Source organism: Microplitis demolitor, chromosome 2, assembly GCF_026212275.2.
Source record: "Microplitis demolitor isolate Queensland-Clemson2020A chromosome 2, iyMicDemo2.1a, whole genome shotgun sequence".
Classification (NCBI taxonomy): domain Eukaryota; kingdom Metazoa; phylum Arthropoda; class Insecta; order Hymenoptera; family Braconidae; genus Microplitis; species Microplitis demolitor.
Genome location: NC_068546.1, coordinates 9,146,016 through 9,166,414, shown reverse-complemented (window position 1 = coordinate 9,166,414; position 20,399 = coordinate 9,146,016). Strand labels below are relative to the sequence as shown.

The 20,399-nt window shown below is 32.2% G+C and overlaps 1 protein-coding gene across 1 annotated transcript in view; it reads right to left on the bottom strand.

Moving 5' to 3' along the window:
• Positions 1–19,267: 19,267 nt before the first annotated feature.
• The window catches only part of LOC103569168 (voltage-dependent T-type calcium channel subunit alpha-1H), a 209,451-nt gene continuing 208,319 nt past the window's right edge, over positions 19,268–20,399 (bottom strand). Inside the window, exons 5-6 of the mRNA XM_053736984.1 lie at positions 19,452–19,607; positions 19,268–19,276 (exon numbers count right to left, since the gene is read on the bottom strand). Of these exons, the coding sequence (XP_053592959.1) occupies positions 19,268–19,276; positions 19,452–19,607 (165 nt within the window). The remainder of the gene's footprint in view (positions 19,277–19,451; positions 19,608–20,399) is intronic.

Below are 20,399 nucleotides of genomic sequence, written 5' to 3'. Positions count from 1 at the left end.
ATTTTTTGTAGATTATTCAATTTCCTACACAAAACTGTATTGAAAAGTTCTGAATTCCCATTAGTTGACATGGTATAAAATTCATAACGACCAAAAACGAGTTTTTCGAATTGTATCAAAGGTATCAATGGTATTAAAGGTTGGCAGCGATTTTTTAATGCTCTAGTTCGAGTTCATTATGCTAGTATTATTGAATTTATAAGTGCACTGAAATCTGCAATTTCCCATAAAATACAGGTAAATTAAAGTACTTTTTTTAACTTTCTAATACTCAGCTGCGTTTTATGATATCGACGCGGTTTCGATCGCAAATTGTAGAGCATTTGGAGTTCTTCAAAAGTGCCCGTAGTAACGTAGCTGTAATTTTAGCGGTATTCCTTGTGTCTGTTGCGGAGGTCATTTTTCCTATGAAATTGACCTTTATTAGCTTGCAGAACGCAAACCAATGAAAGTATCCTGAAAATCTTAGCAGGAATTTTATAGGAAATTTTATTCCTATCAAAAAAAGTCCGAAGAGTCGAGCCCCTAAAGTCTATATTTTTTTAATTATAGAAATTTTAATAATTTGAAAAATATAATATGAAAAAAAAAAAAAAAAATGACTATTGATATTTTATTTTTCAAACCATTAAAATCACTATAACTCGGAAACTATAAACTTTAGCGACTTGACTCATGGAACTTATTTTTAAGAAAATAAAATTTCCTATAAAATGCTTTTGAACATTTACAGTGTACTCTCATTGGTATACGATGTGCAAGTCAATAAAGGTCAGTTTCATAGGAAAAATGACTTCCGCGATGGTCACAAGTGAAACAGCTGGAATTACAGCTAAGTTACGATGCGCAGTTTTGAAGAACACCAAATGCTCTACAATTTGCGACTAAAACCACGTCGATATTATAAAACGGAGCTGAGTATTAGAAAGTTAAAAAAAAATAATTTACGTGTATTTTGAATAGAAAATTTTTAAAATTAAATGGAAAGTACTCAGGATTGAAATTAAGAGCTCAAACTTAACAGGAATTTTTGTTTCAGCATAAAAAACAAACTTTTGGTTGATGAGTAACAATAAAATTACTTTTGCCGGAAACGAAGAATCCTAATATAGATGTTATAACGCAAAAAAATCTAGATACGCTAACTTTTTGCGCTACAACTGCGTTTTCTGCTTTTAGCCTCCAGTCTCAATACTAACAGGGCGCCAGATAATTTTTATCACTGAAATTAGTAAATCCTAAGCATTAGATGAATTTTTGATCTGTAGAACTATCTCAAAATCACGCAAAACTAAAACTAAAACTAGAATGCTCAGAACTTATAAGCAAAAACAAAACAGATACTGGAAAACTAAAAACAGAATTACGGTATGCCATGGTGTCGCTCAGTGTGTAACAATTAATTTTTCTTTATAACAAAGTACTGAATCTAATAATAATAGAATTAATCTTAACAGAAAATTAATGGACATCTGAATGATGCGTAACAATACATCAGAAATAAATTAATTAATCACTAGAGCTAAACAATAATCTCATAATATTCGGTGAACTAAAACAATAATCTATAAAATCGATGTTCTAGAACATTTTTCTTTAAGAATCTAGTAAAACCAACGTACGTGGGTCTGCTATTGACGTTAATTAGACGACAATTTGTTAAATAATTAAACATATTCCTTATAATTATTTAGCTCTGTGAACCTGACAATTGACCCTTGAATTTTAAACCAAAAATTCTTGGGACCGATTATACAACATAAGTACCAAATCGTGCCACCCATATTTCCGTTTGTACCATAATGATTATTGAGATACAGTGAGCCCTTAAAAGGGCTAAAAAAAAAAACATTTGTTTTTAAAAACGATCATTTACAATCATTAATTAGTGTTTGCACTCAATTGTACCGCTCTCAATTTTATCATAAGATTACAATTATTGAGAAAGTTTAAGGGCTGCTGAAGGGATTTCTTGCATTTCATCTAGGCCACTAAAAATTTTCAACATTCCATTATACTATGTTAGTACTCAATTGTACCAGTCGTAAATGCTAACAGGATCCCGTTCTAGAAAGCAAATAGCACAAAGGATACTATAGATATTCTATTGCGATTTGACTGAAACTTTGTACTCGCCACCAATCAATCAAACTTAAACTTGTCACTAATCAATTGTACTGTGTTAGTACCCAATTACTTAATTTTTATTTGCCATTCAAAGTTCCATGCGAAAAGCCGTAGAATCTTTACTATGACCCATATGTCATTTGCATAGTTAAACGGGCTTTCATTCGCAATTGAGAGGAATACAATTGGGTACTAACAGAGTAAAATTGATTGGTGGCAAGTACCAAGTTCAAGAAGATTAGCAGTAAAGTAAAGTTTAAATATTGCCTATTATTATAAATAGTCAAAATCTGTTTCCCAGAGATCACACGTGTGCATGGGCCTAGAACTTTCGAGCGAGTCCGAGTCCTCTCGTATCGGAAACTGGTTACCACCACTTTTCATATGTGAGGATCATATAAAAAGACCATGGACTTGAGCTCATCAGTTTATTTGGGAATCATACTCTGAACCTTACCGAACTTCAGACACTTGACGGTGTTCGTGGCTAGAAGATTGATATCCCGATTGAGCATTCGGTCACGTGAGCCCAGATCATTGGATCGGTCCTTGATCGTTGTAAGCACTCGTATAATCGGTATATTATTTTCTACTAGCTTCAGAAGCATAATCAACGCGATATTAGCGTATAGCATTCGATCACGTGAGCCCAGATCGTACGATTGTTCCTTGATCGTTGTAAGTCGTGAACTAATATCAAACGTTTAGCACCGGTACAGCATTGATTATCTTCATCTTATTTTAATCTATTTAATTTCATTCATTTTTATTATTTTTATATTGAAATATACCACGAGAAACGTGAAAAATCAAAGATTATTTTACCGCGATAAATGCGAAGATTTTGAATAATATTTTGCCGCGAAAAAGCGAAGAATTTGAATAATATTTTGAAATATTTTTACCGCGAAAATACGCGAAGATTTTATAAATTTATATTTTATATTACCGCGAAGACACGAAGAATTTGAATACATTGAAATTATTTTACCGCAAGAAGCGCGAAGACCTTCATTATAATTTAACATACAGAGATTTAAAAACGCATAAATATTAAAATTTATACAACAAAATATCCTAAATAAATAAATAATTCGACAAATCAGAATCACATTAATTAACCGCGAGAACGCGTTGTGAATAAGTGTCCTGTGTAACTGCTGACAGTCCTGACACCTCACCAAAACCTGTTTAGGGTAAGTTTTTAGACGTTGTAACCATTGTTTGGTATTTTTATTTTTATATACTCCGAAATATTTGTAACCCATATGCATGAAACATTTACTTTTATATTTACTATTCTAAATATTGCCATTTGTAACCCTTTTGTATTTTGAGAATATTGAGTCATTTCATAAATAAATACTCGTTAACATAAAACATTTGAAAAACATTATTTATCAGACAATTTTACTTTAACAATGAGATACTAGCTTCACGAGGCTTTTCGGCAAGCCACCTTCCTTTATCCCTTATTTTTCTACCTGTCTAGCCGCTCAGACCGTTAGTTCACAGTAGGGGGTACACAATCTTACGTTTACCGCTCGACATTTGATTGTGAAATTAGATCAGTCACATAATAAATTGGTAATCGTTTTGGGTTTTATCAATATTGTCTCCAACAATATTGTGTGGGCGCGAACTAAATATAAAATAGAATAAACTGAGCATTTGGTCACGTGGGCCTAGGTCGTAGGATCGGTCCTTGATCAATGTAAGTACCCTTTTATTCAATACATTTTATACGAATATCGTACCTACGCCCATCACGATCTGCAATCGCGACAAGTCTAAGTTAAAATTGTGCCACGCACCCACTTAACTTCGCTGGAGTCGTTGCCGTCGAAGAGCAGCGGATCCATATTATTATTGTAAATACTACGTAACATTGTAAGTAGTTTTTATGATTATAATTGGCAATAAACAATCATTACAATTGTTAATTCTTCACTTTATCTATTCCTATTTAGCCTATTTATATCCTATTTTACTGGTAAGATCCTTAAACAGTCTAATAAAAATATTATTAATTAAGTAAGAATTGATAATTTAATCATCAATAAGAAAATTATTTATGAGTAATAAGCTGTGAGGGAAGTTAGTGAGTTTTGTATACGTTGCCGAGTTTGAATAAGTGCGGGTCTTTGCTTTGCAAGAATCCTAGCCCGTTGCTCCGCCCTAGTAAAATAAAAATTTTTTAGAGCCCAGCCCGAGCCAGGGTTTAACTCGCGAATTCTGGTGGCTGCTGGTGAAAAACGCAAACATAAGAAGTGATTTGTCTCAATCTATAAATCAAACTCAATCATTACTTTATCGGTAACTGGAGGCCCAAGTCCTCACCAAACGTACTCACTAACCTGATTCTGAGTATGGCTATCCTTGGTAGTTGTTCTCCTGGAACAGACTTCAACTGGGATCGTAAAACTTAAAAACTAAGTGACCTATGACTTCCTCAGCGGTACAAGTGATCATGGCTTGTCCTCTGAGGCCTGGCAGACTAAATAATTAAAAATGACCAAACGACTTCCACAACAGCAACGGTCACAAATCTACTGTTGAGACCTGCTAAACCAAAACTCCAAAACTAATCCCATTCTGCATCCATCAAATTCCTTATATACTGGGGCTCTACCATTTCAGCTAGACCTCTGCAATCTACCAAGAAGTCTCATAGGGATAGAACTAGGTTCTATCATCAGATGATACTAGGTGACTAATTCAAGTCCCGCTCCACGGTAACATTGACTTCTCCACATACTCAAAATTCCAAACCTGTTAACAAAAACTCAAACTTTATCATTATCTCAAACCTTGTAACGGGGTAAAATTTAATTTATCATCAAGGAAAATCATGGTTTCCCACGGCTCGTCAGTTACCCAAGCCGAAACCCCAAATACGTACCCGTTAGAGTTTTTCGACTTGTCGCCGGGTGCGCTAATTGAAGAAGCTCGGACTTCTATCCCAAAATTAATTAAGTGGGGAGACCATTTCCCGGAAGTTTCCGAAAATGGCAGAGCTGAAAATATATAACAACAGGACAGCAGCAAAATCAGGGAGAGTCGGTCGAGCCGACAAGCCTAACGGACGTCCATCTGCCGTGAGCCTTATCCCGAAGACCGGAAACCAAGAAAAGACCAAGGGAAGCTAGAGAAACGCTAACAGTATTATCCGGTGAATAAGTGAAAAGTTTAATGTTAATATCGAAGTGCTGTGCATAAATTAATTCTCGGCAGGTAAGCCAGAATTATTAAATTAACTTACATCGAGAATAAAGTTATCAGAAGTATTAACAACTTTGCGTCTTGAATAGAGCAAATTCTCGGCGGGGAAAGCCAGAATTTATTGTAAAGAAATAAAACAATAATTCACCACGTGTTTGGTCAAATAATTCTCGGCAGCGAGGCCAGAATTTATTAATCATTAATTGTAAATTAAGGAGTAGAATTTCTCGGCAAGAGGCCAGAAATTATAATAGTTATTTAGTCCTTGTTATATAATAAATTAATCGGTACATTAATAAGATAAAACTTTCAAGACTGAAAATCAAGTGCTGCGAAAATCGCGATAAAAGATTGAGATTTTAATTAATTAAAATTGAGAATAATAAGTTGATGTCCGAAAATTGTTAAAAAACAATCTAAAGTTTAACGCGAAGAGAGAAAGACACGAAATCGAGAGAGATAGCGTCAGTTATTCGAGAAAGAAATCTAATACTTGATGGAAAATTTTACTGGTAAGATTTGGTGAATTAAAATAAATGATTATATAAAAGAGGAAATTGAATTTAACTAAATTAAGAAAATTTAAAATGTTAGTGAAAAATTATAAGAAAATTAAATTCTGTGTGTGTGTGTGTGAATTAAGTCCAGTGGACGGAAAGTAGATTAATCAACGTGTGTGTGTGTGTGATAGGAAATAATTCCAGGGAAATTTTTTTTTAAAATTTTGAATTAATTAGATCCAGGGGATCTGGCAAGTTGCCTATTTTGTTTAATATAAAGTCCAGGGGACTAAATTTTATTTAAGATCCAGGGGATCAGGCCGGTGGCCAAGTTTATTATAATAAGTCCAGGGGACTCAGTTTTATTAAGATCCAGGTGATCAGGCCGCTGGCCAAGTTATTATAGTAAGTCCAGGGGACTAAAATTTAATTAGATCCAGGGGATCAGGCCAGGGGCCAATCAAATATTTTAATTTATAAAGTCCAGGGGACTAAGTAATTATTGTAATGAAGTCCGGTGGACTCCGATGTAATAAAATAATTATAAGTAAAGTGAAACCCGGTAGGGTAAAATTGGTTGTGATAAATAAATTTTCAATTATCTTAATAAAATTATTGTGTAATGAATTTCATTCCTCATCCTATCTCACTCTTATAAAATTCAACGACCCTGAAATTTTCTAAATTTAACATCTCCGGTTCTGGAAGGCCGAGTCTTATCTTCCAGTGGCGCCCTTATTAAAATCAATTAATAAAGGGGCCAAATTTGACGAGGTTGAAAATTACCCTGTTGCAACTTAAATCTCCAACCATATTCCATATTCAATTTCCATCTTTCTGATTCTAATTTTTAATTTTCTCATCAAAACCCATAACTGTAGCCAAACGTTACTCCATATTTAATTCTTAAACTATAACTTAAATCAAAAATCTGTATCAGAATCGTTAATTACTGTAAGCTAAAATATAATTCTTGAGTTACCATGCTCGTTAATACAATAAAATCAGTTGATGCTTGTGACGTTCACTTCGATTTGACCCCTATACGGAAAATAACGTCACAATATATATATATATATATATATATATATATATATATATATATATTGTTACGATATGGGATCGTGCGCCTCCGAATGCATTCTGGTAATCATTATCACACGTGCTCCAATATGGCACAGCAACCTATAAAAGCACGTGCTACCTTTACCTTTTACCTTTTTGGCGGTAGCTTCCGAACCAGTCGGCATCAGCATTTATCAGTTACTCAAGAACACAGTATCGTAACCGAAAATATAATTATAAACCAGATAATTATCAGTAATAATTAACATTCTATTGAATTACAGTTAGTTAATTCGGTTAATTATTCAGTATATTTAGTACTGTTAGTTAATAAATATAATAATCAGTTAGTATTATACAAGTTATCGGGTAATATCAGACGGTTATTCAGTAAAACTGGTAGAAGGTCCTGTGCAATTAGTAGCAGTAATAATGATATTATGCACAATTAGTTGTTTAATATCAGACACTCGTAACAAGTGTGAGTGCGACGTGGCAAAACAGATAATTATTAGTTAAATGAATAATTATCCTGTTAATAACTGAATCAGTGTTTGAATAAATTGACCCGTGCATCCAGTCCACCTCCTATAATTAATTATAAGAGAAAGTGCACCTGAGTACGAGTGTCGCTGTCCACGAGGGGTATCCGGGAGGACCAATCCAAACAGCCAGTTGAAGGTCATCTAGAACTTCTTACCGAACTCCAATTTAGGCTAAGTACTAGTATTAGTTTAGTTTGTAAGGCTAGTTCAGGTACAATTTAACAGACGAGTCTTATGATTGAGCTAGCGGGGCATTTGACTCATGAAAGCTGTATAACGAACACCATAAATACAGTTTGAACGTATCCCCAACGTTACAAAATATATAACGCGTCGTTCTCCAACGACAGCGTCCATAATTCTACACCAATCTTAATTAAACTTAGTATACTTATTCTATGGACGATTACCTTAGATGAGTTCAAAGATGAGCCAATTCGGTCAATAAGTTTAGAAGTGATGATTAATTGAAATTTTGTAAAACTTTCAAAAAAGAATTATTTACCGATATAAATTAATGTCATTTTTATACGGAAAAATACAAATTTATGCTAATTGTCAATTTGATTATAGCCACAATTTCGAACTGATCACCTTAAAACTTAGTATGCGTATTTTGTAAGTGACTAACTAGATCGAGTTTGAAAATGAGCTCAATTGGTCGATTAGTTTAAAAGTTATAGCATTTGAAAATTTAAAAAATGTCAAAAATTTATATTTTTACTTATTCTTTCTTCAATATTTTTTGAATGTGATGACTCATCGACTTTCTATACAATTTATAACGTATACCGTGCTGAAATTCCTCGACGGAGATGCGGAACAGTCCAATATAGCTTATGCATTGTTAAATTATAAATAATAATTAATTGTTGTCGTGCCCGGACCAGCTCCTCAGGCTGGGTTATTGCACGCAGGCGCCAGACCGTTTATTTAAAACGGACAAAAATTACTCAGGGGAAATTTACGAGGGAAACTCCGAGCAAGCGACTTGTGGCGAAGCGGAAAACACTCGAGTGACACGATAGAAATCAAACAAATAATGGAAAAATTGTAAATAAACAATAGATAATTACATACAAATTATAAATGAGAGTAGGAAAAATAAAATGGAACAGTGGAAAAAGATCCAGAGGAAAATGAATATTAAATTTTCCCCGACAGCTGTTGGTTTCCGAATATTTAATTTTATAAACAATAGTAAAAAAAATAATAATCTTTCACAATCTTTAGTTTTGTTTAAATTAATAATAATAATAACTGGTGATTGCCAAAATATAATTTAAACAGTTATACACTTTTACCACTGAAGATAAATTTATCAGATAATTATCGCAGCATCAAAACACAGTATTCATACTCAACTTGAAAAATAACAATATAACTAGAAAAATTATTTATACTCAATTTAATATACACTAATATAATTTAATTTAGTTAATACTATTAATCTCAATATTAAATAAAAGAATTAATTATTCCAGTTGGAATCTTCCTAAATTAATAAATAATAACAATATTTTTATTTCTTATTTTATCTCTCAGCACCTGTGAGAGAGAGAAAGATACAGAATTTTTCCTCACTCACACTCAAAATAATAAATTCTCCTCTGTTAAATAATTTATAATTTTAAAATAAAAATTTCAATAATAATTTTGACCGCTGGGGTAAATAAAGTAATCAAAATGAAAAAAAAATGAAATTACTTAATTATTTTAAACAATAATGAATATAAATAATAATGCTCAATATTCTTACAAACCTTGATTTGAGAGGTTCGTATAATTTTTTCAGATGAGATAGTAGAGCATTCACTGCCGCGAAAGCTAGCCCCTGAGTAGTTCTCCGGGCTCCACCCCGTAATTAATTTCACAACATTAATACTGAATTCTGCTTATAGTCCTGGGGCACAATCACATGAGCTTTTTTACACCACTTAATAACATGGGCCTGTGGTATATTCTGGCCAGCAAAATAGGGAACCCCATTGCTCGTATATTTAATCGAGTTTGGTAAAACCATATATACTAGATTCATATTTGGTACTGGTAGTTGCTCGTTTCTTTCTACCTCCACGAGCCGAAGATTATTCAATTTGATTTCCTGTCAGACTCGCTCGTACTCTAAACGCGTTCTTTTTACCTTTCTTCGCTCATCTCGTTCCCTCTCTTCTTCACTTCGTCTGCTTTTTCAATTCGTTACGCTCATTTCTCTGCCCTTAGTTTAGCTAAAACCGTCACGAACAATGGATCAACCGAATTCTTGTGGTAGAAGTTGTCATTCATCCTTGGGATGAACCCTATTCAATATAAGCAACCAACTCTTTCCCATTAAAAATATGTAAGTAAAAATCGATTAATTTTATGAGATGTTTTCTTATAATTTATCGTTCATGTCTTTCGGTTTTTCACCAATATATGTACTACTAGCGCCCGAAAAAAAAACTAAAGCAGCTCTCAGATTTATTTTTAAATTTATCTTGTATTAAAGGTTAGTTTTTACATTACATGATCATTTGAAGCGTGCACTTATGCACTACTCAAACATTTCTCATAGATTTCCAAGTGATTGGATTTCTTTTAAATATTATTTTAAATACTTTACTAGCAATTTTCATTTAATTTAAATTCATTTTAATACTCAAACAAGAACAAAAGGTTAAATGGTTCCTACCTGATAATTAAAACTGATTCTAGATTGTATGACCCGACGAATAACTATTCGATTGAGATTTTTTTTGACTTTCTAGTTTATTAACTTATTCGATTTAGATATGCGTACTGCGTATTGACTCTAAATTACACAAAAAATAGGATGCAAGTGTGTCATAGCAGATAGAAGGTAGCTGGGAGTTGGTGGTCTACTTCGGTTGGTAAGAAGTCGTGGACTGAAGGCCCCCTATGTCCCTAAGTTCTGAGCTATACTTTTACAGCTTTTCCTAATATGTCAGGTGCTTGACCCACTCGGTTGTACATGAGTGACCCAATGGGAGATTCTATTGTCAACCCTTTCATAATTATGTTCAAAATAACTTTAACTTGAGAGAAAAAAATTTAGAAAATTTTTTAAAATTTTAAATAATCTATAGAACAAACTGATAATTATAAACAAAAACAAGGTAATAAAATCTAAGATTGACACCATTGGCGTTAAATAAAATCATTAATAGCGCTTAATACGCAACAGTACGTATTGCACCATTAACCAAGAAGCTTATTCGTAAAATAAATATTAACAACTTGAGGCGCAATATTCCAACGTATTGATAACGAAATAAAATAGGATAACAATGAACTAACTACATCGGGCAACCATAAAATATTATGGCAGAGCATAAAACAATAATAATAATAATTTCTTAACATCTTATGGAGGATAATTGAATTCATAGCCAACTAACCATAATAGCAAGAGTAATTATGACAGATCAGTAGCTATTGAAAAATAGAATTTACGACTAGATAAAAACTCATGTATTAACTATCTGACCATTCGAAATCAACCAAGGAAGCTAACTATGTCATTTCCCATCTGTCTCACACTAACGCATACGCAAGCGAAAAATTTCTACCTTCAATAACTCAACCAAAAAATGAAATAAGGATTAGCCAAAGTTATCATGATAATTTACTGCACCTTCATCTATAAAACTAATAATGACTGTAATCTATTGGATATCTATAATTACAACCAGAGATAACATCTAAAACACTAATCGTAAAGGGTAAATAACCATAACCCATGGATAGATAAGGAAAAATGGATTATTAATTGTTAAACACTCAAACCTTAATCTTAATTGATAACCTGTAACTACCCATATAAAAAAAGGTATACCTAATAGCGTTTGATTGGCTCTTCCTTTCTCCTTTTACTAATAAGTAGTACTATTGCCTATCTTGTCGCGTTCTCAAAATTTCTTCTTATGTCATACCGTGTGATGTACCACATAATTTGTCTCTCTAACACACACCACTATGCCGATAAATTTTACTTTGAACAACTCGATAAATAATTGAAATAAAGACAAACTGATAATACTATAAAACCCCGTTAGTACACCGTTATCAATTGAATGAATAATAATTTCAGATTATTTAATATTTATGCCGTGATAACTTAAAGAAGTTATAACATTTACACTAGTCTAAGATCCGAACCAAGATCGACCTTCACCGGGCTGATAATAGAATAAAACTTATTTTATAGCAAATTAAGAATATTGAAAAATATTTTTAAAATGAGTTTGCTAAAAAAATCCAGGACTCAATATTTTTAATCATTGAATTTGAAAAATGATTTTTTGTAAAATTTTGCAACATCGAGATCATAAGAAAAATTTTATCCTGACTTAAAGTATGAAACATATAGAATGTTCAGACGTTGAGTTGTCTATTATTTACTTTGACAAACTACTAGGTTGGCAGGTATTAACAGGTATATCGATGCTAGTTACTTTCACTTGTTAGGATAATAGAAAAAGTCTTATATCAACATAAACACTGTTTCATTGCAAACACATTTATATAGGGTTGTCTGAAAAAAATTTGGTCCTAATAGAGCTTGGCGAATTTACTGTATTTAATTTCAACGCGTGTGGGAATGAGTGACAGAGAGATCCAAAGAAGGACCCGTGTAAAAAAAAAGTTCGACAGTCGAACTTCGAAGTGTGTTACAATACCGAACTTCTTTTGGAACTTTTGTAAGTCAATATAAATAGCATTACAAACTAAAATCTTTGATGCCTTTGAAGCTTTGAGCGTAAAAAAGTGTCTACAAAATTTGTGACATGAGAAGTGGGAGGAGGGTTAGGTGGGCGTGAATGGGCCATCGGGTCGAAATGATCCGCTTAAATTTTCAACATTGAAAAAGATGGGAGAAGGAGGAGGGGGTGGCACTAGGGCGAAATTGTCCCCAAGGGACAAAAAAGTGTTTCCAAAATTTGTGACATCGAAAGTGGGCAGAGGGTGGAGAGGGGAGAGAGGGGTGGAAAAAGTAATCAGGGCAAAATGTTTCCCCCAAATTTTTAGATAACTCAAGAACTTAGAGGCGAAATAGTATCCTACAAAATTTGTGACATGGAATGTGTGTGTCTTTGGGAGACGGGGAGGGTAAAATGGACCACCAGGGCAAATTGTTCCCCCAGATTTTTAGATGCCTCAAAAAATACAAGGCAAAATGGTACTCCCCAAAATTTTAGCATAAAAACATTGGTTTTGTGGGCAGGGACTATCTGGGACAACATTGGCCCCCAAAATTTTTAGCATAAAAAAATTTTTGGGTGGAAGAAAATAGACCCCCGAGGAAAAAAAAGTCCCCTACAAAATAAGTTGAAGATTTCTAAAAAAAGTTCGATATTTCCAAAACTTTTTGATAAATTGTAGCAGTTGTGGAAAAATTTGATATTTTCAGAATTTTCTCGATAATTTTCATCACTAAATGGTTCAAAATTCTTTGGATGATTTTCATAAAAGAAGATCTGAAAATGTTCGATATTTTCGGAATTTTTTCGATAATTTTAATCGAAGTTCAAAAAAGTTCGATATTTTCATAACTTTTTCGATAATTTTTATTACCCAAGTTCGAATCGTTCAGAACTTTTCTGATGACTTTTATCAGATAAGTTCGAAAAAGTTCGATATTTTCAGAACTTTTTCAATAATTTTTCTTACCGAACTTCGGATGGTTATAACGTTCTCTTCTATTTCGCGCGTCCCACGGCGGAGTGTAGTTGGCGCTCAATAGCCGTTATGGCTCTCCGTTGGTCGAAAACTGAAAATAAAATAAACCCAGAACCAAATATCCCACCTGGAGATGTCTTGAACCTCCCTGGACTGGCTGCTCTGCTCAGGCTGGGTTAGAAAACCTAGTTGGGCGCCAGTTCGTGTGCCCCACGAACAAAATTAACTCGAAATAACACAACGGAGAAAATGAAAATGAAAATAAAATAAAATGACAGGATAGCGATTTCAGATTTAGGAAAAAGGATAGCAAGAAAGATAGCAGTAATTAAAGTAATAAAAGTAAATAAATACCGGGTTGATGACCATTTGCTTTAATTATCCATCAATTAATTAAATTAATCAGTCAATATATAGCGCATACTCACATAAATAATGTTCAAAAATAATAATAAATCACTTACAAAAGAAAATAATAGTAATAGTATGCGCATATAAACTTAATTCAAATAATACTACTATTGCATAAACAATAAATGTATTGTAAAACATATAGCTATTAATAATTAATAGTCTCACTCACACGTGAACAAAAACAAATGTAAATTAGGAAACAATAGATAAATAATCTTGAATAAGAATTTGAAGTATTTCCCAATACAATTTCCCAGTAAATTCCAATGGTGAATTTACAGTATTTCAAAATAATTCTGTTTTGAACGCAAATAATAAAATAATTATTTGATGAATCAACTCACAAATAAATATAATAATAATTCAAATTAACAATAATTAATAACTCAATTTAATTATACTTAATACGCAAAGTAATAATAATTCATAATCAATATTCAAATAAATAATAATTAATAATTCAAGTTAGGAATAATCAATACGCTAAATAATACTAATTCGTAAGCAATATTCCGTTGAATAATAATTAATAAATCAAATCAATAATAATTCATAAATAATACTCAAATATTGAATAATTTCACTGACTGTATTTGTGTTCACTGGGTATAATATTCACGCATTCCACTATATGCTTATGACCAGTTACTGATACTCAGAATTCTCTGTCTCTCTTACTCTTATGCTATATACAAATGATCACCAACTCGGGAACCAAAATTACACGCCAATGTATTAGCCAAAAAGTACTTACAGTTTACGTATTATTCAACTCCCTTGGTTGCACGCTAATACGGTAAATGTATTTTCCTTTATGCAATTTAACTAATGCTCAACTAATGCCAATGGGTGTATATTATTTACACGAAATACCAAATGGCGACAAATGTATAATTAATTTAATGTAACAGAGCACACACGCTACTCTTACAGAGACTATCCCACGTCTGACCATGGCAGCACGTGAATCTCACGCCGGCACCTAGGCCGACGCCATTTTGTCGTATATCTCACTTCACCTAATAGAGATATACGACTGTCGCATGTTATTTCTTTACAGTACCACCAACGTACTACATAACTGTGGCCGTGTAATTTATTAAGTTCCCGACGCTAAATGACCAATTGTATTTTCCCTAATTAATTCTTAATATTATCCACCGATAAATCAACCAATAATTTATTCATAAAACTAGTAGCTTTATGTATAATAAATAAATCTACGGATGCCAACTGTCGCGTTGACGCGCATGCGCCAACCAATTCAAAACAATCATAAGCACATAAATGAAATGCGCAACTATTTTCCCCAGCGCTACAAAATCCAAATATATGCTTAACTTAATCAGTAAAATCTCCTGATTTAAACACAATTCACACCTAAGAAATCAATTAAGTATTAATAATACAATAATTAAATAAAATCTTATAAATGAACAAACAACAATTATAATACAGTGTCGGATGAGACGTGTGAGCAGCGTGTGCTGCCCTCTGTTGCCCACCGACCTGATGCGAGACTGCCGCGATATAAAAATATCGTGACATGGTTCAGAACTTTTTTTAACTTCTAGACTAAAATCATCGGAAAAGTTCTAAAAATATCGAACTTTGATAATAAAAATTATCGGAAAAGTTCTGAAATCATCGAACTTGGGTGATAAAAATTATCGAAAAAATTATGAAAATATCGAACTTTTTTGGACTTCGATTAAAATTATCGAAAAAATTCCGAGAATATCGAACATTTTCAGATCTTCTTCTATGAAAATCATCCAAAGAATTTTGAACCATTCAGTGATGAAAATTATCAAGAAAATTCTGAAAATATCAAATTTTTTCACAACTGCTACAATTTATCAAAAAGTTTTGGAAATATCGAACTTTTTTAGAAATCTTTAACTTATTTTGTAGGGGACTATTTTTTCCTCGGGGGCCTTTTTTTCCACCCAAAAATTTTTTTATGCTAAAAATTTTGTGGGGACAATTTTGTCCCAGATAGTCCCTGCCCACAAAACTAATGTTTTTATGCTAAAATTTTGGGGAGTACCATTTTGCCTTGTATTTTTTGAGGCATCTGAAAATCTGGGGGAACAATTTGCCCTGGTGGTCCATTTTACCCCCCCCCCTCCCCGTCTCCCAAAGACACACACACATTCCATGTCACTAATTTTGTAAGATACCATTTCGCCTCTAAGTTCTTGAGTTATCTAGAAATTTGGGGGGAACATTTTGCCCCAATGACTTCCCCTTCCTCTCTCCACCCCCTTATCCATATTTTTCAATGTTGAAAATTTAAGGGGATCATTTAGACCCGATGGCCCATTTACCCCCCTCCCCCCTCCCTCCGGACCCGACGCTCCTCCCACTTCTTATGCCACAAATTTTGGAGACTCTTTTTTGTCTCTCGGGGACAATTCCGCCCTCGTGCCACCCCCTTACCCCATATAGCGGCGCCTATAAAAACCGCCGCACGTTGGCCCTTTATGCCCATTAATTATCAAGCTATTGACTACTTATAATATCATTATTTTAAATAATAAATTTCAAATTCTTTGTTCAAGTCGTTAAAAATTAAATTCGAAATTTATACAATTTAAATAGAAATATTTTAAATAAAAATAATTTCTATTTTCAATTCTTTTATTCAATATTACAAATGATTCAAATAATTAAATTATTTCTGTTGAATATAATTGCTATTTTAAATTTTATTATTCACATTTAAATAATTTTCGATATATTGAGTAGAATACTGAGGCAGATTTCCAATTGTCCAGTGTAAGTAAACTCCTTGCTCATTCACATCAACAATTCTCAACACTTAAAAATCGTTGTCACGTAACGATTCAAATCATTTAATTTCGTTTAGTTATAAGTTAAATATTTAGATTATATATTTGAATTTGAGTCGTTACGCGGGCATTCCGCCATTTCGCCGTTGGAGACGGCAGTCTGTGCACGGTACTAGCGCATGCGTGCTGAGTATGAGAGAGCACGTGTGTGTATTAATTTTATTTTATAATTTAAAAATACAAACAATTGATTTTCGTTATTTTCAAGTTTTGTTTATGATTTTGAAATAGTTGGGATGCATAATCCAGCGTAGCACTATGCCCCAACAATTGTCTAATGTATTACTTTATTTAAACTTGTCATCCGACTAAGGATGTCAGTTTGGTTGAAAATATTGACCGCCGGGTAACGGTAAATCGATACCTTGGCGATATTTCCGACGTCAATTTGATAAAATTTAAATAATTATTATTTCAGTTATTGGATAAGATAAAAATGGGCATAAGTTACAGATAGATAGCTCATACATTAAATAATTATCCATAGCATTGTGCGTGGACGCTTTTTTACGCGGTACAATCTTGCAAAATTTATATTTTTTTTTTATGAAGATAATTATTAAAGTTCACCGGGTGAATCAGTTAAAATATTTGTCTCAACCCATTTTATTTTGGTTATTGGAGATTATTAATTTTGAGTAAGTACTTTGAATTTCTTTCACGGCATATATTTTTCACGTGATAACTCCCCCCCCCCCTCCCCCCGGTAGTTGTTGGTCGCCGCGGCGAGGGAAATTAATTTGTTCATAATTGATTACTGAATGATACATGATTAATATTATAAATAATTGTCGTTAATTATCGTTAAATACTTCGTTTATTATTGTTACAAATATTCGGATATTCCTATACATATATATATATATATATATATATGTACATATAAGTTAAGTACAACGTAGTGAAACGTTGCCGGTATAAATATATATATATACCTATAGTATATATATCTATAGAGCGCATACAGTACTTGAGTAAATACCTCAAGTACTGACATCATCACTTGGGTGAAAATTCTCACTCGAAATATTTGTAGAAAAATATTCAGCATTATCATATGTATTTATTATTATTTATATTTATTATTATTTAAAATAATTGAGTGACTTTACATTTTTTTTTGTTACTTTTGATTTATTTGTGTACCCCAGCGGTCTAAAATTATTATTGAAATTTTTATTTTAAAATTATTAATCAGTTTAATACAGAGGAATTTATTATTTCGAGTGTGAGTGAAGATAAATTCCGAATCTTTCTCTCTCTCACAAGTGCTGAGAGATAATAGGAAATAAAAAAATATTGTCATTATTTATGATTTTGGGAAATTTAAATGAAATAATCGTTTCTTTTTATTTAATATTGAAAATTTATATTATCAATTAAATTAAATTATATTTGTTTTTGATCAACTCAGTTTACATAATCTATTGTGATATTGTGATATTATTGGTGGAAAAATAACCTGGTAATATTGTTATTAATTTTAACAAAATTAAATACTGTGAAAAATTAATATTTTTCTATTGTTTATAAAAATTAAACGTGAAAACCAACAGCTGGCGGGGAAAGTTTAATATTTATTTGTCTGGATCTTTTCCTACTGCTTAATTTCATTTTTCCTGATCTTATTTATTACTTATACGTAATTATTTATTATTTATTAACAAATTTTTTCTATTATTTATTTCATTTCTGTTGTATCTCTCAAGTATTTTCCGCTTTGTCACGATTCACTTGCTCGGATTTTCCCTCGTAAATTTTCCCCCTGAATAAAGTTTTGTCCGTTTTAAATAAACGGTTTGGCGCCTACGTGCACTAACCCAGCCTGAGGAGCTGGTCCAGGCGCGACATTTAATTATTATTTATATTTTGACAAATATTAAAATCTATTATATTATTTTAATTTGATCTCGATATTTATCATCATTGAAAATCGTTTATTATTATTTAGTATCACGCGTGGGCGACCGCATACGCTATATTAAGCTGTTCCGCGTCTCCGTCGCGAAATTTCAGCCAGGTTTACGTTATATCGTGACTAATTATCTGGCCACCCGACAACAATTTATTTCGAATCGAATTTCAACCAACAACAATCTGGTCTGAAGCTGAGCTAAATCTTGTATCCTGACAAATTATTATATTGAATAAACCAACTGTAAGTTCAATTATTGTTCATTTATCTAGTGATAAGACGCATCCATTCACGTCGTACATTATATTTCCGTATATTGACATTCTTAATACTAAATAGCGAGGTCTCCGCTACCCGAGTAAATGGCTCAAGTGCTTTGACTTGCAATTAAGGGACTGAATAATTTGTGTTCGTCATTGTGGACGTAACAAAAATCTGTCGTTCTACAGTTTTTCCAAAGATTTCGATCACAACTTTTCTACAAGAGGTGTCCATTGGGAGGCGGTCCAATTTCAATATTCAAGGACCTAAAGCAGACCAACGATCTATCCAGTTAATCCAGCAGACTGAATTGGATTTGCAACAAAAAAAGTAGGTAAATTTAAATTCTAATAAATTGCATTTTATTTTTGACCTTTACACGACATTACGATTAATAATTTCATCATATCCTATTAACTAATGTAACAAAAATTGATTCGGACATAACACTACTTTGAGTGAAAACAACATGAGTCAGTTTTTTAGTTTTTGTTTCCTTTAAATTGGATGGAAAGGTTTGACAATCCTACCGAAACTGTTTTGAATCGGAATCTCCCAAATTTTATGGAAGTTTCATCATTTGTTAGTTAATTAAAAAAACTTTAATAAGATTTCTCCTGGGAGAAGTATTTATTCACTGCTTAAAAAAATTCGTTATGAAATTTATCCAAGAAGATGAATTCATTTCATCTATGACAGGAAAAAGTTATCTGATTAATGCTTATGAATTTTAAGCTTGTCAGCTTTTGAGTTGTCTTTCTTTTATGATTAATAAGTAATGTAACTCGCTGATTTTATCATAACGAACAAATTCATACTCTGAATGGAACTAACTTCAGCAATTTACATGGTGTAAGCTTCTTACCTCTGATGAAAATCCTTCAACCAGTATAGCAACCAGTAAATTGAACAGTACGTAATTTCCGAAAGTCATAAGAACTATAAAGTATAATGCTGCCCAATGAGACGTTTTTTGCATTCCATTGGAAAGTACTACGTTCCAATCTTCTTGAGTAAGAATCTAAATTATTAATAAAATCATTTTATTAGTTATTGATAAAATTACTCGGCTATATGATATCAAATTTCGGAAATGTTATTAAAATATAGGCCATTTCTTACTTGATATAAAAAAATTATATATTGTCAGGTCCGGGGTAGTGTTTTTGATACTTTATGTAGATAATCCGCGGTTATTGATGCTGTTACGTCCAGTTAAATGCTGAGCGTTATATCTTATTACTAATTTTGTTTTATTAATGAAAATCGAACCGAAGACCAGATTTTATTTTTTTTTCTATTATTATTTTTTTTCTTTCTTTTTCTTTCGATAATATTTAGTGATAAGACATGACGTAGTTGTAAAAATGCTTTTAAGGGATTAAGACTTGTTTGCTTTGACATTTTTAGAACAAACACCTAAACGTAATCTTAATGAGCCCTCGGGCAATTGTAAAGGCCCAAAGGGCATCTGGAAACACTTTTGTAGAAAACAAAAAAATTATTATCAACAAAAGTGTACGTGGAACGTAAACTTCGAGCTATAAATAAAAATAATCTTAATCCCTTACTTTCTCTTTGAATGCACTTTGTCGAGACATCTTGGCATCACAAAACAAATAGAAAAATTTAATTTTAATGACGAAATAGTCATTCAATAAAAAAATTTAAAAATTTAAAATGAATAAAAAAAAAAAAATATTTAAATAAACCATTTAAAAGAATGAATAAAATACTAAAATATTCAAATAATAAATAACAATCCAGTAAATAAATTTTTAAAAACCATAATATAAAAAGTACTCAACTAAAC